Raw genomic sequence first — 15,107 nt, 5'->3', positions numbered from 1 at the left:
CTGGAGGCCTTTCCACTCCTGACTTCCACGAGTCTCAGAAAAGGCAAACTGTTTGTACAGGAGGGAGGGGAGCTGGGCACTGCTGCTGGATCTTACTCTAGACTGTAATTCATCACAGTAGAGTGCAGGGCTCCAGATATGTGCCCTCATTTCCTATGTTTGACTTAATTAAACCTGCATAAATTAATAATTCAGTCATTATCATTATGAGCGTGATTATTGCTAGGAGATTTGACTGAAGTGGACTGGCTGAACTGAATATATCTAAACACAACCTCCTAGTTTTCCTATTATTCCACTAACACAAAGCACCTACAGCACTGTTAACAGAGAATCCCTTCTCTTTAGCCTGAGCTAAGCCATTGATCCAGCCTGCCTGTGAATATGTGGCTGGTTCTCAGCTTGTGCCCTCCCACTACTACAAAATTAATCTTTCTAAAGACCTGACATTTCTCTCCTGTGTTACTCATTTTCCTAATTATTTTGGGATTTTCTTTTCACCGGAGAGGCCAAAGCCCAGGTATTGTAGGAATCAGGCAGAGGATTCAGAGTCAGCAAACTGAATTGGACTGAAATGGTACAACTGAGAGCAGATTAGAAGAGCTCTACAGAAGGAGCAAAGACCTTCTCTGTCTCTTGGGCCTGCTTTTGTTCACCATTTAAGGAACTGCTGTACAAGTTGTCAAAGGACAGCCACAGCAGCAGAGAAAGCAGTGAAAACACAGAACACCTGCATTATTGTACCAAGAATTCCAGCTTTGCCAGTGCCCAAACATTGCTCTGACTGGAGTGCAAAAGGCAAATGCTGGATTTGTCGGTTCTGAAAGCTCCTGCTCACCTGCATGTTCTCTGTAGCATCCCCAAGCAATCCCCCAAAAGTGATGGCATTGGTGACAGTGGCCAGGTAGATGAAGAGGATGGCTGAGAGGGCCTGGATGTTTAAAGCATCGTAGAAGTCGCTGGCGAAGAACGGTGCTTTCCTCTTGATGTCTTTGATCAAACCCCCACAGAACCTGCAGGGACAAGCAAGAGGAGACTGATGCAAGATGTTTCACAGTGGAGGTCACCACGCTAAGCCATCAGAGACACTGCCAGCAATGAAGTATTATCTCAAAGGAGTGAGATCACCACGTTACAAACAGTCTTCTCACGGCTGTGGTGGTCCAGGGATCTCAGAGAGAATGCTGCAAGGAAAGATACTATCTCAAACATGTGACCCAGATGGAAAGGGACAAATTTCAGGACTACAAGCCATGCTTCTGCTGAAACAGACCACCACAGTTTGTATTTCAGGAAGCTCATCTGTTGGTTTTTTCCCTCCAAATATATTAGTTGATGTAATAAAATAGATTAACTCTTGTCTAAGGCCCTGCCTGAATTTCTCCACATAGCAGACACCATGGCTGGGCGAGCCAAACAATCTGCTGCATGGAAAAATGCTTCCAATTAACAACCAGCAAAAGAACTAGAAGTAAAAACATAAGGGAAACACACTTGGATGACAAAAGAGCTCACTTGCAGACATCCCTTTCTGTATGATCACAGACAAGACTGTACTTAAGTCCTAAACTCCACGTGGCACTGACACTGGCAGCATGAAAAATGTTTGTTCAGCCTCTTGTTCCCCTGCTCCCAGCTCCCCACCTCTGCCAGGACTGCACAGACACTGTGACAGACAGGCACATGCTAGCTTCTGACCCCCAATCAGGACACTCCACTGCCTTGTACACACCAAATACTGTGTGAAGACTTTCAGACTTTTCTCCTAGAATTTAGACTAGAACTAGAACTGAAAAAGAAGATTCAAAGTGGGAGGGCACAGAGCCACCATGAAGCCCTGTGCAGTGATCTTGAAACACTCAGCTCGCTGTTTTGTGGCCACCTGAGCTGTATTCCTACTCCAGTGGACTTTTATGTGACACAAAGCAGAGTAATAAAGCAGAGAGTAGGGCCTGGGGCACTGTTAAACTCTCTGTTCCTATCCCATAAAAGCCTTCAGCTGTGCAATCCAACTGCACCACTAACATCCAGAACAGGGAACATCTCTGCTTGTGGCTAAGGCACCCCTTCAGCAATCCAAACTGATGAACTGAAGCTTGTAGCTGCCATGTTTATGTCCCCTATGGTTCACCTGACTTCACAGGCTCCCAGCAGGCAGCACCTGCCTGGGCCTTCTGTCCTCTTTAATGCTCTTTAGCATTTACTGAGCGTCTGACCCATGACCCTCTGCCACCTGCTGAAGCCAGATGTTCTGAACCCTTCAGCCAGCCTCACTCCGGGCACAAAAAGCTGCCAGGACACATTCTGGGGCCACACCTCAGCCTGCACAGGCAGTCCACGGGGGTGGCACGTTTTGGCAAGGGGGTGTCACTGACCTGCCGGTGCGCTGCAGCTCCTCGCAGTCGCCGTGGCCGCCGCCGCCATGGCCGCCGTCATGGGGCGTGTCGCCGTTCATCTGCACGTTCTCTCCACCCGAGTACATGTTCTTCCTAGGCCAGGACACAGCACGTCACCAGGAGCAAGGGGAACCCTGAAGAGCCTGGCCAACTACCAGCTATGTTATTGTGTGCCTACAGCATCGCCTCAATAGGTACAGACTTCCAGGAACATCCTCCCTCCAGCAACTAAGGAAGGCCTGAAAATATCTCCAGGACTTTCTAAATAGTGGCAGCCAGGTGCAGGTCACTCCACACACCTGGCACAACCTGAACACTGCCTCTTCCCATCCCCTTTCCACACCTCATGCCCACTGTCCTTGGCCACAGAGCCCCTCTCCTGCTATTACCTCTTATCCGAAGAAGGGAGAGACTTAGGGGGCTCTATCCTAATGGCTGGATCCCATTCCCCAGGGGGGAGCACAATGACTTCATCCAGAAATTCATCGATGCCTGCGATCAGGTCCTGACGGTCCTTGGCTTTATAGGCAATGTCATGGAATACCTGCAAGGAAAAGAGACTCCCTGAGGGAAAGGTTTGCGTTTTCTGTGGCCCTGACTCCAGAAGCAGCTGCTGAGTTCTACAAAATCAAATTAATTCCTTCTCAGAAACCTCTGAAGAAGTATCAGGACGTGTAGCACAAGGAGGTGTGACCCTCAGAAAGCCCCTTCCTTCGGCTGGATAACAACAGAGATTCTTTCCTTTTGGGCATTTAGCTAATTTTAAGTAAACCATCTATTTCTAACCTTTAAAAATGTTATTAAAGCAATTGTCTATATCTTTAGTGCAAAAAGTTTTCCTCTACATAAGGACTTTCAATTATACTTGGAGAAGACACTTTGACAAAGCCACCTACTTCAGTCTATCAAACCCAGATCAATTTTCAACCCTGTGACACAGAACTGATGACAGTAGTTACTCAAAAACGACATCATAAACTGGTTTTAGTGAAAGGCCTGGTATTAATCGTGAAGAACAAATGAGAAAAGGAGGGGTGGGAAAAAGCATTAATGCTGAATTTTATAGGAATCTTCTGGACTGTGTGGAGAGGAGGTGGGTCAGTGCATGTGACAGACGAGCTAGTGGAGAGAAGGGACTCTGGGGCTGTGGGAAGCAGTCCACTGAGTGACAGAAAGCAGGAGAGCTGGGGCAGCTGAGCTGTGATGAAGGAACTGTAGGAGAGCGAAGCAACGCCAAGAAGCAAAGCAGATGTGAACGAGCCCCAGCACACAGGGCTCTAGAGACGCTGGAAAAAGGAGCTGTAAGTGAATCCTGAAAGCCCAGCCATGGCAGTGAGGAGGGGCCAGCTGCTCCTGGCCTACATATCAACCCTGCCAGTGCCCAGGACGCAGTGCCACACACGGCACCACGTGGGGGAAACGGGCTGTGGGCAGCACCTGCATATCCCTGGCTGTGTGATACTGGGATGGCAGAATGGGACACAAGGAAACAATTCACCACAATGGACTAAATTCAACAATTAATTCACAGTTGATATGAAAGAGTGATCGCTAGCAGGAAAATACACACGCAGACAAACCCCTCCTAGAGACACGCTTTTCAAAAACACAAAGCTAGAGGCAGTAATTATGTCAACAGATGGAATGAGGAGGTAACACGGATATTTCAGCTTTAAGTGAATTCTCCTTCCTGTTGAGCAGGCTGGAGGGAAGGACATTTTTACTTGGGAGAACCATTTCCCACTGGAGATGCCAAGACACCTACCTCGTCCGACATCAGCGTGGCAATGGCTCGGCCGATCTCATGATAGGACTTGGCTTTGCCCTTTGGTCCCAGCAGAATGAAGAGAAATCTGACAAAACCAAGAGATTGTTCCCGTTTAGGATGGAAAAATCAAGTGCTTATTACTTATACTACACCTGGACAGAAATTTGACCTGAAAAACTGTGGTCCTTGTTGGAGATCTGGAGGATAGCCTTTCGCTATCTTTGGAGCAGAGGTTACTCCCTGTGGCCCACCATGGCCTGTGCACCACAAAAACCTGTCCACCTCCATGGGGATTAGTTTCATGGAATCACAGAACAGTGTGTGTTGGAAAGGATCCTAAAGGCTATCTATACCCTCTACTAGCCAGGTTCCTCCAAGCCCTGTCCAACCTGGCCTTGGACACTTCACTTTTCACGTGATCTTTTTGGGCAGCAACTACATCCAAGACACTGCTGAAGAGTTTAAAAAACACCATGATATGAAACCTTTGGAAGTATAAACATACAGATGAAATAACCTCACCAGAAGCACCTATCCCTTTCCAAGGGATATATTATTTTATCTTCTAACTCAAATATGATGAGGTACTAAGTTAAACGGCTTACAAGGAGTATTCTATCCAAACAAGTACTTTCTGTTCAAAAGAATCTAGAGTCCTAAAAGAGAAAAGGCAGCAATTTAGTAGGACAGGATCCCTAAATACATATTGATTGGCATTACTACGTAACACCTCTTAATCGAGTCCTTCACGAGGCGTGTGAGTGTTTTACTTGAGGTTCACAGGGAGGTGAGTAAGCCACACACACCCAGGTCATGTCCTCTGCTCTCCTCCCACCTCCTGGAACTTTCCCTGCTTTACCAGTTCTTATAAAATAACACCCAAGAAAAATTGTTCCTCAGCCAAGTCTATCCAAACTCCAGGATGCAAATTGGCTAAGCATATTAATATTTTAAAAAAGAGGTTCATAACTTCAGGAATTGCTGCTTGGCATTCTCCTGGTTTTCCAGGAGAATTCCATGACCCTCTTCTGCAATAACCCCAACCAGCTGGCTCTTTTCCAGCACAGAGCAGCAGCAGCACCTGAATGCTCCTGCACTACTAAAACACTCCTGAAAACACAAGACTGTGGCATTTTCCAAATTCTTTGTCCTAATTCAGCTCAGAACTGCCTTCAGTGGGTAGAACAAGATCTTTTCATGGGCCAGACAATACAAAGACAAAAACATTAATGCATTTTAGTGGCTGTAGCATTAATATGCAGACAGGACTCAGTTTCTTCATGCAGAAATGCTAAATCTTTATTGTATAGGTAATATTTTATAGGATTACCGGAAGGCACTGTGTCAGATCTTATTGGTGGGCAATATATTCATGCTTAGTTTATGGGTTAGTACATGGTGTTTTGCATGTCTATCAAACTCCTGTATTTATAGTTAGCTTACATGTTTTTTCTACTGATTCCCATGAGACAGATCTTATTATTTATGCAGGTGCTCATTGTTTTTCACCTAAGAATAAGCTGTTGTGTTAACAAACCTTTCATACCTAAGACTGTTTTTGCATGGGAACTTGCAAATTACTTAGCTGTACTTAGAAGAAATGACAGGCTAGCTATAAATTTAACAGAGCAGGCCTGATTTGATGAGTCCTTTCTTTTATAGTTCTTCTACCTGTCTAGAACAAGTGGCCTGAACTAGAGTATGTGTGCATAGATTTATAATAATTTAGTTATGAACATTTCCAGCTACAAAAGCCCTCACTCCATGCTGTGCCGTACTCCTCCTCTTCTTCTGCTGAAGGCCACTTGAGAACTCCTCCCTGCTGCACACAACACATGCTGAGTTATCCAATGCCCATTTCTGACACCTACCATTGCTAATAATGCTCCAAGGCAGGGAATGGGAAGTTCCACCAAGCTCAAAGTCTCTCAGAAGTAGTAACAAAATCCAATGTTTCTCTCAATTAATTGCTAGAACAGCAACTCCATAAGGGCTGAAGGCACCTGACCAAAGGAATCTCAGCCAAGTCCTGGAGGAAAAGCCTCTGTCGGGAGGCCAGGGAGCACCAGACTTCTGTATCTGCCCTCGCTTCCCAAATACCTTGGGCAAGTTACTTCATTTGAGACCTGCAGACACTGGCCTTTCCCAGCCCTGCACACCAGACTGTGCAAGTCTGTGCAGCTTATCTCCAAAAAACATCTTCTCCTGGCTCATTGCTCATCTTTCTCTCCATCTTCATTGCATTAAACAGCAGCCTTGAACGCACGATTGCGCATTGCTCTGATGAAAATACAAAGCCATTCCCAAGCCATGTTGCCAACTCGGGGCTTCCCCAGATGAGGAGTCCCAAATACTGTGGGATTAAATTTGATACAAGAAAACCAAAGGCCTTAAAGGTAGTTTCAATCTGACCAGTAAAAAGAAAACTCAGGAAAGGCTAGGATATCCCACTGACACAGGGAAGGGTTACATGGGATATTAGGAGGAAATTGTTCCCTGTGAGGCTGGTGAGGCAGCCCTGGCCCAGGATGCCCACAGAAGCTGTGGCTGCCCCATCCCTGGAAGTGTCCAAGGCCAGGTTGGACAGGGTCTGGAGCAACCTAGGACAGTGGAAGGTGTCCCTGCCCATGGCAGGGGGTTGGAATAGGATGGGCTTTGAGTTCCCTTCCCTTCCAACCCAAACCATTCCCTGCTTCTCTATCTGCAGTTGCTTAAGAGCAGGAAAACATTCACCCCAGACAGAGGGGATGGACTAGCCCTGAGCCAAAACCTGCATGTTTAGTCCCCTCCTGCCCTACATAAAACCAACGAGAGAGGCACCCAGGTCACACTGGCAGTACTGAGAGACCTGGCCCATGCCAGTGCTGCAGCCCACAGCACCCCAACATGGGCTCCCATGGTGCTGGAAACCCCAGGAGGCTGTGCAGCGCCCACCTGGGACCGTGTGGCACCCGCAGTTTTACCAGAGAATCAGTAATTCCCTGGTAAATAAAAGGAATAATAATAAAAGGAGAGGCCCCACAGGACAGAAGGCTGGGCATGCCAGAGGCTCCAGCATCCTGCAGTCTTCGGGCTTTAAGCGCAGGCCCAGGGCAGGAATGCCGGCGGCACCGCAGATGTTCCATCACAGCTCCTCCTGGCCCTGAGGGGATTTCCTTGATTGAATTTCCTAGGATGCAGCCATGGCAAATGGCTCTTCATCACTCATGAAAGCCACCTAATGAGCCTTCCTGCTTTGATTAGGGCCAGCATTTGCTTTGGAGAACAGCAAATGGATAATACTATTTCCTGGGAAAAGTGCTGGCATGGAAGGACAGAGTGCCTTGATTATTGCTACTGAGTCATGAGGCTGTCCAGCAATCCTGGATCTAACTTCCTGGCTCCCACCACCACAGCAAACAATACCTCATCTTACAACTGCTGAAAAGAACTGGGAGATAAGATAAAAATCAGTCAGTGGGATTAGAGTTGGAAACTGAAACACTGAAGCACACAGAGGCCAGGAATGTCGAGGAATGAATAACCTGCTACAGAATGAAGCCACATCTGGGTCCCCACACTCCCACCTGAATACCCAGCGTGTGCAGACAGCTGTGGATGTGGCTGTAAGAAACCACTTGAAGGAACTCCAAGAAACACAAACACTGCTACTAGCACTAAAGAGCAAAGCTAGATGCTCCTTTCCCTTTGTTTGGTACACAGAGAGAGGCAAGGATTCCAACAGCCATCTAACTTCCATCCATACAAGGGCTGTGATGCTGCTGTGAATTCACACAGGGCAGCTTAGACAGGCAAGCATACTCAAGCAGTGACTTCAAATATTTAAGAACACAAGACATATTGCTATTTGTGAAACTGAGATTAATTTGCAACATGAGTCATAATAAATAAAATATTTCTCTGACATTTTTCCTTGAGCCATTGTGCACTACAAAGCAACAAGCCCCAGCAGAATTATATGTGCAAGTTCACCTGATTTTTTTTTTTTTGCCCCAGGAGGGCCAGAATTGAATTTTCCATTTGATCTGAGCTGAAAAGGAATAATATGTACAGCAAAAATGTGCAGAGGGAATCTGGGATCTGTATAGAAGGGGCAGGAAAAAAGCCCCAGGACATAAATTCAACACTGACAGTACCTGTTACTGCTGAGTTGTTAAGTCATTGTGTTTGTGCAATGGTTTACTCATAACCAAACTCAGGACCTGAAGAGGATGAAGCAGCTTCAGTGAGTTTTGTTACATTGCACCACCAATCCTGCTGGTTCTGCTGGAAGGCACGGAAAACATCTCCTGGCCTGCTGCTTTTACTTTGCCAGGTGGAAGTGCAGGCTCCCTGTGTGGTGCCCTGCCTGGGGCTGGGTTTCCTTACCGTGTGGGGACAGGGACCTCGGTGAGAGCTCCCAGCATGACCGCCTGCTGCAGCCGCACGAAGGCAATGAAGGGGCTCTCCAGGAAATCCACCTCCCCGACCAGCACGTTGGAGGCCTCGGCGTCACGAGGCAACTTCTTCATGAATTTATTCTTCAGCTGCAGCAGTGGAAGAGGAAGGAAAAGAAAATTAAGTTGTGTTGGGCACCTTCTTCTCGTCTCTGCACCTCTGTGCAGCAAGTGTGCATGCTGGCGGACCCTGCAGTGTGCACCCTCGGTCTGGATCCAGCCATGGAGAAATGCCATCACCAGGGAATGGGAAAAAACCACAGCAGCAGCAGCCACTGGGCTCTCAAACTCAGCCTCTGCGAGACGCCTTTGTCTGAACTTCAGCGGCGGCAGAATTAATTTGGAATTGAAGGCTTTTGAAAGCCCTGCCCTCAGCTGGTTCCCAATCTGCCCCCTCTGCCTGGGTGATCTCTGGAGATGCTCTGTGTTTGCCTGGCAAAGGGTGAATGGAGAGGGAGGATGTACTGCCAGGAGCACCAGCGAGAGGGGGACACTGAACTGGGCTGGAATCCCTAATGAGCTGCATGAGGTGACTCGAGGAAGGAGGAAAAAGTCTCGAGAAAATACATGAATTGACTGAACAGGAAGAAAACTGCTGGAACTATCCTACCCCTGCACACTTCAATCAGGATTACCACCAGAAGAAACAGTAAATAAGCATCAATGAGCACTGCGGAGGAAGTCTGGAAGAGCCCTACCAGTTCCTCCACAGAGAGTGTTTGGGAGCATGGTGGTGGTAAAAGAATAATGGAAAGATGGCAAATCCACAACAAACATTTTATTTACCTCACCAGGCTGGCCTTGTGGCTGAACAAGGATCATTCAGCAACACCAGGGCTGGTTTGGACACCCAGCCCAAACTCAGGTGATTCTCTGAGCCAGAACTAACCTGCAGGGTTTCCTGTGCCCACCCCACTCCTGAGGCCAAAGGCTCCAGCCCCTTCCCCCTGCCCAGCACAGCAAACCACTGTCACTAATTTTGAAGAGCTGCCATTATTGTGGTTTTTTTTAATCTCCAAATGAGTTTTGCAGCACCACTCACCACTTTCTTAAATCATTTATCACACAGGTAATGAGTGCAGTCAGCACTTAAAATCCATTCTGAACCATTCCCCAAAGAAGCTTTGGAAAGATCTGACTCCTCAGCAGCATGCAGGAACAAGGGAGAGATGAGGGAACTTCACTTTCCCCTGCCAAATTGAACATCATTCCACCCCGACCACTAATGTTATGTTAAAAGCCACAGGTCTCCAGCACTGTACTTGCAAAAAGGCACAGCAACCCCAGAATCCCAATTTCTTTAAATGTACTGTAGCACTTGGATCATCAACACCACTCTGGACTGACTGGAAATGAAAGCAGCTCCTAAGTACACACTCCAAAGTAGCACTTAGGGAAGGTTAATTCCCCTGGAGCTTGAACCTGTCTGTCTCTCTGTTTTTCTGTATCTGCTCACACATAGATCACATAAGATCACCTGATCACCTTCCCACAGCTTATCCCTTGAACACCTGCCTCCAGGGAAACCTTCCAGACTCCAGGCTGTTCCATCACCCAAGGATGCTTTAGAGGGCCACTGTGGATATGGGGAGAAACCAGGCAGGCAAAAGCGCTCTCTGCATCAAGAAAAACAGCAAAAGTGAAGGAAATTCTGGTTAACTAAACTTTCTAGAAGCTTTTCCTTTCCTCCAGAAGGGTGACATTGATTGTACTGGAAGAGTCATTTTCACTGGAGCTCCGTGGAGTGGAAGTATGTCACCCAGGCTGACAGACCTCAAAATCAGGAATGTTGCTTGCAAGTGGGGGGATGAGAAGATGTTCCAACAGGAAAAGCAGCAATGACTCCCACAATCAATCACAGAACTGCATTCCCAAGGATGGGATCCAGCCAGCGCCTCCCTGTCCATGGGTCCCCAGGAAAGGCAGGAGGGCTTCTCTAAACAAGGTCAATTTCTTTTTTAACTTCAGCGCTGGCTTTGGCACAGATCCCCTGTTGACATGGAAACTCTGGGTTGAATACACAGTGTCTACACCACAACAAATAAGAAGGGTTTTGTGCCTGCCTCTCACTGACCGTATTCATTCAGAGCCAGGCTCGTCCCACATCCAAGCCCTCTGGAAACACAGATAACACCAGGTCAGGAAACTCCCCTTATATCAACATACATTCCCTTTCTTTATGCTGTTGCATCAGCTCAGGAATAGCAGGTCCCTGGGAAAATACATTTCCTTTCATGTCCCCTTTATTTCACATGTTGAGCACTGAAGGAGTCCTGGTGGCTCAGCCACTCGGAGCTGCCAAGGACATTCTAACAGAGCACAGCCAAAGGATTTCTTGCAGCAGGAGGGACTGGAGTGTGACCAGCAGTAGGAACTTCCCCAGCTTCCTACGGTCTGCTGGCACTACGGCACCAGAGGGGCTGAGAAAGCATCTACCTGACTCTTTTCAGCCACACTCCTTCACACATAAGCTGAAAAAAAAGAGTAAAATGTTTTTTTTAGATATTAAGATGTGGCTGCCCCATCCCTGGAAGTGTCCAAGGCCAGGCTGGACATGAGCTGGAGCAGCCTGGTCTAGTGGAAGATGGACCTGCCCATGGCAGGGGGGGGAATAGGATGATATTTAAGATCCCAGTCCATTCTGAGATTCTGTGATTCTATGAATACGGTGCTAGTGAAAAAATTTAATCCAACAACTTGATGTTCAGGAGCTGGAAGAATTCCCCAGCTGTGAGAGACCCTGGTTTTATGGGCATAGCTCCAGCACCACTGGTGTATCTGGCAACAGAGAGCTGGGAGCCCAGGAGAGGGCAGGAAGTCCAGATGCTCATTTATTAGCTGCTATACAGAAAAGAATAATAAATTGTCCCAAAATGCTGCTTGTCTCTCCAGCTGCAAATGCCCAGGGCATTAACTGCAGCCAACACTTCCTAAAATACGACAAATGAAGGCAAATCAAATCCCTTCTCTGTGCTGCTACCTCAGGAGCAGAGCTCTGCCAAAGCAAACACAACGAAAGGGAATACACCTCCTCTTCCCCAGTTACCTTTATAAAAAGCCAAGCAAGCCCAAAGCAAAGAACATGACAAAAGAGCAAAGCCCCACTCTGTGGGCCCTTGCTGAAGCTGTTTCTCATCAGAGCAGTTTGGGTCAGGGCCTTGGTGGCTTCTGCAGGATCCTGAGCCAGCCTCTTTGCAATCCCAGTGGATCCAGCCACCATTCCCACGGCAGGGAGAGCTGGCTGATGCAAACTCCCTGATTCAGCAGGCCTAAGGAACACCCCTGAGCCAGGCAGAGCTGTCCCTGGCAGGAGGGATGAATCTGGGAGGATTGATTCTCTGACAGATCACATCTCTGACGTGCATGTGAAACCTGAACCTTTCAACATCCAGAGAAAAGGAGCAGGAATGCTGCAGATTAGAGGAGTATGGCTGGCTATGAATTCCCTAGATTATCAGCTGCACCATTCCAAAGAGCACTAAAGGCTGCAGAACTGAATATTAATGATGTAGGAAGACAGGAAAAATCACTGAAGGTACAAAGAAGTTTGGTCAAAGCATTTTTTCCTCTGAAACACAGGCATGCAATCCTCTACCTCTGTAAAACCAGGGATTGATTAACGATGCAGGAAGGCAGTCCTGCTTGTACAACTGCTACAGACTGACCACACCCCTCAGAGTTCTTACACACACACACACAAATAAATAAGAAGTGGGATGTTCTGTGGCTCCAGCAGACTCCCCCCTGCCTGTATGGCCTTACTAACTGTCCAGCTTCCAGATGGGATGCCCAAATAACAGCAGCCAGTCTCCCTGCTGCCAAGGCAAGTGAACCTTCTCCCTTTGCAGCTCCTGTTGTGGTAACAGGATGGATTATTGCTGTGCGTGCTGTGTGACACGCTGAGTCCTGCTCAAGAAAGCTGCCAGGCACCATCACAATGCCACAAACTCAATCAAGGCAGGACTTTGAGTCGATCAGCCACAAAAACTGAGCTCTAAGGTGATGTCTCAAGGTGCAGGAGGACAAGGCTCCCACTTTGTGCAAAGTTCATCAGCAGGACAAGGGCTAATTAACTGAGGATTTTTGGAACTGTACATTTAGCAAGAAACACTTCTCACTATCAAGAGCCAGGCATTATGTACACTGGAGGTTAAAAACTTTGGCGCCTGCTCCCAGCTGCATCTATTAACAGATTTCCCTGTTAGTGCTACCAAAACATCTATATTTATAGCCAATTCTCCACAAAAGTCCATTATCTGAGTTTCCAGAGACAGGAGGGGCAGTGGAGACAGCTGCAAAGCTGCAGCCACGCTCAGTCCCAGCTTTGGGCTGGTCTAGCATTAAAACCACAATTACAACGGGATTAAAAATATAACACAGCAGCGTATCCAATGACAAAAAGCTATTTAACAATCCTCCTCCTTCCCCAGGTGTGGCTGTGTGTACTAAAGGAAACAGGTATTTTGGAAACAAAACCAATACAGGTGATAGAACATACTACAACACTGCATGACACTGAGGTCAGTGCAAAACACGCTGCTCCCCTTCCCTTTCCATGGAAAGTGCATTTCTTTAGGCAAATATTTATTTCTTTTTAAAATATTTACTTAGTCTGAACTCATTATTTTACCTCACTTATGTTGCTGTGTCTCTTTCAGGACACACTTACAGAAGACTGTGACCAGCCATTGATGAAGGATGGGCATCATCCCCAACTGGCCAGCAATGCTGTGCTACCCAAACAGTTTTCCAAAGTGACTCTCATTGGCATTCAGAATCACCATGGGACTAGGGAATGCTGGAAGATGCAGCCAAAAAAAGAGAGATTCTGCGAGAGAAACAACCAGGCTTTGAGAATAACCCACTTTTTGAACCCAGACAAAGGTTTTTTTGAAACTTGCACAGAGACCTCATTCAGCCACCAGTTTTTCTAAGAGTTGGAATAAACTTACTCTTACCCCTCAGAACCGGCAGCCTTCAGAAAGGACGGAAGCACACACAAAGGCAGCCCGTATGCCACACCACAAACATTACCCTGGGCTAAGAAAGAGGTCAAGTCCATGGAGATTTGTCACTGGAGGCCAATTTTAACTCCATTCCTGACTGCATTTTGGAGCTGCTCTCCCACATCACCTATCAGCACAGACACTTTCCTGCTGGGACGTGCAAGGGGAGGTGGCACCTTTGTACCACCAGCTGCTGCAGCAGGGACACGTTTCCCTGAGTGCTCCTGCTCTACCCCAGAGTTCCTGTGAACATTCAGCCCAGGGTGCTCCTCTGCAGACCCTTGTAAGCCCTCAGCAGGAAGAGGATCCAAATTCCATCACTCCCAGGGTATTTTATCTCCTTTCTCATGGGGATCAGCAAGATGCCATTTATGTGGCATCACGTGCTTCAGACCTTGTAAGAGATGAGCCTGCTGTTTGCAAGGGTTGGTGCTTAAAGAGTGGAGGAACCAGTCACAGGACTCAAAAATACTCACTCCTCTTCATTTTCAGGGCTAAGGTACAGAGGAGCCCTTTCCCCAGCATCCAGCTCCTCTCCAAACTCATCCCCAAGAGCAGGCCTGGAGCTCACCTGGTCCTTCTCAGGCTTGTCCGAGATGTCATTGAGGCTGGTGGAAGTCAGGTTTCGGTGAGCCATGGCCGGGCTGCCTGCAGGAACAACGTCAACACCAGTTAAAGCACCTGCTTGGATCCACTCAGAACGCAGAGGCTCAGGCTACAGCAACACCTTTCCCTGGGAGGCTGATGTGGGGGATTCCAGACCCTGACAAGCTGCTTTCTGTCACTTCATGTGGCACTAATGCTTCGTCACCACTGACCCACAGCAATCCATTGATTCCCAGGACAGCAAAAGAGTCCAAGGACATTCCATAATGCCTGCCTGTGGGAGCAAAGCAACGCAGCACCACACTGCTGGCCAGCTCACCCAGGACCCACCACAAACTCATCTCTCCACAGAGTTGGGACCTTCCAGGGTGCAAATCCCTGGCCAAAGCCCCCCTCAGCATCCCAGACTCTGCACACAGCAGGTAGAGAGGGAGGGTGGCAGCTGCTGCTCCTTTGAGACAGCCCCTAATGAACGCCTCCCTCGCTCCAAGCAAGCTCATTAACTAAGCTCAGGAACCTTATGCATCTCACTGATTAAAACAATGTGTGTGCCACACTGACAGGCCAGGAGTCACCAATTCCTGACACCAGATTCTCCAGAGAGGTCAAGAAACTCTCCAGGGACACAGCAAAATAATTAAATTTACAACAACCCATAACACAAACAACCAACAAACCAACAGTAAACAAAGACTTCTGGGATGGATACAGGATCGGAAATCACAGTGGTCAGTGTGAACAGTAAAAATTATCCTGAAATGTTCCCATCCCTTCTCATCACGTTTGCAGGAACCTGAAACACAGAACCAGGAGCCACTTCCAGCAACATCAGCAGAGCCAAAGCCAAGCACAATTAGACAAGTCATGTTCTACAAAGGGGGATCCCCCTTCAACT

The 15,107-nt window shown here is 47.6% G+C and overlaps 1 protein-coding gene across 9 annotated transcripts in view; it reads right to left on the bottom strand.

Annotated features, from left to right (window-relative positions):
* Positions 1-15,107, bottom strand: part of SLC4A4 (solute carrier family 4 member 4) — a 125,898-nt gene that overhangs the window by 25,937 nt on the left and 84,854 nt on the right. For all 9 annotated transcript variants that reach the window (XM_039701874.1, XM_039701869.1, XM_039701878.1 and 6 more), the window contains 6 exons: positions 14,178-14,254; positions 8,533-8,690; positions 4,162-4,249; positions 2,786-2,940; positions 2,376-2,489; positions 839-1,013 (listed from right to left, as the gene is read on the bottom strand). In XM_039701874.1, the coding sequence (XP_039557808.1) occupies positions 839-1,013; positions 2,376-2,489; positions 2,786-2,940; positions 4,162-4,249; positions 8,533-8,690; positions 14,178-14,254 (767 nt within the window). The remainder of the gene's footprint in view (positions 1-838; positions 1,014-2,375; positions 2,490-2,785; positions 2,941-4,161; positions 4,250-8,532; positions 8,691-14,177; positions 14,255-15,107) is intronic.

The sequence above is a fragment of the Passer montanus genome, unplaced genomic scaffold (assembly GCF_014805655.1).
Source record: "Passer montanus isolate IOZ18808 unplaced genomic scaffold, ASM1480565v1 scaffold150, whole genome shotgun sequence".
NCBI lineage: Eukaryota > Metazoa > Chordata > Aves > Passeriformes > Passeridae > Passer > Passer montanus.
Note: the sequence above shows the minus strand (reverse complement) of the source record. Positions and strands in the feature narration are given on the sequence as shown.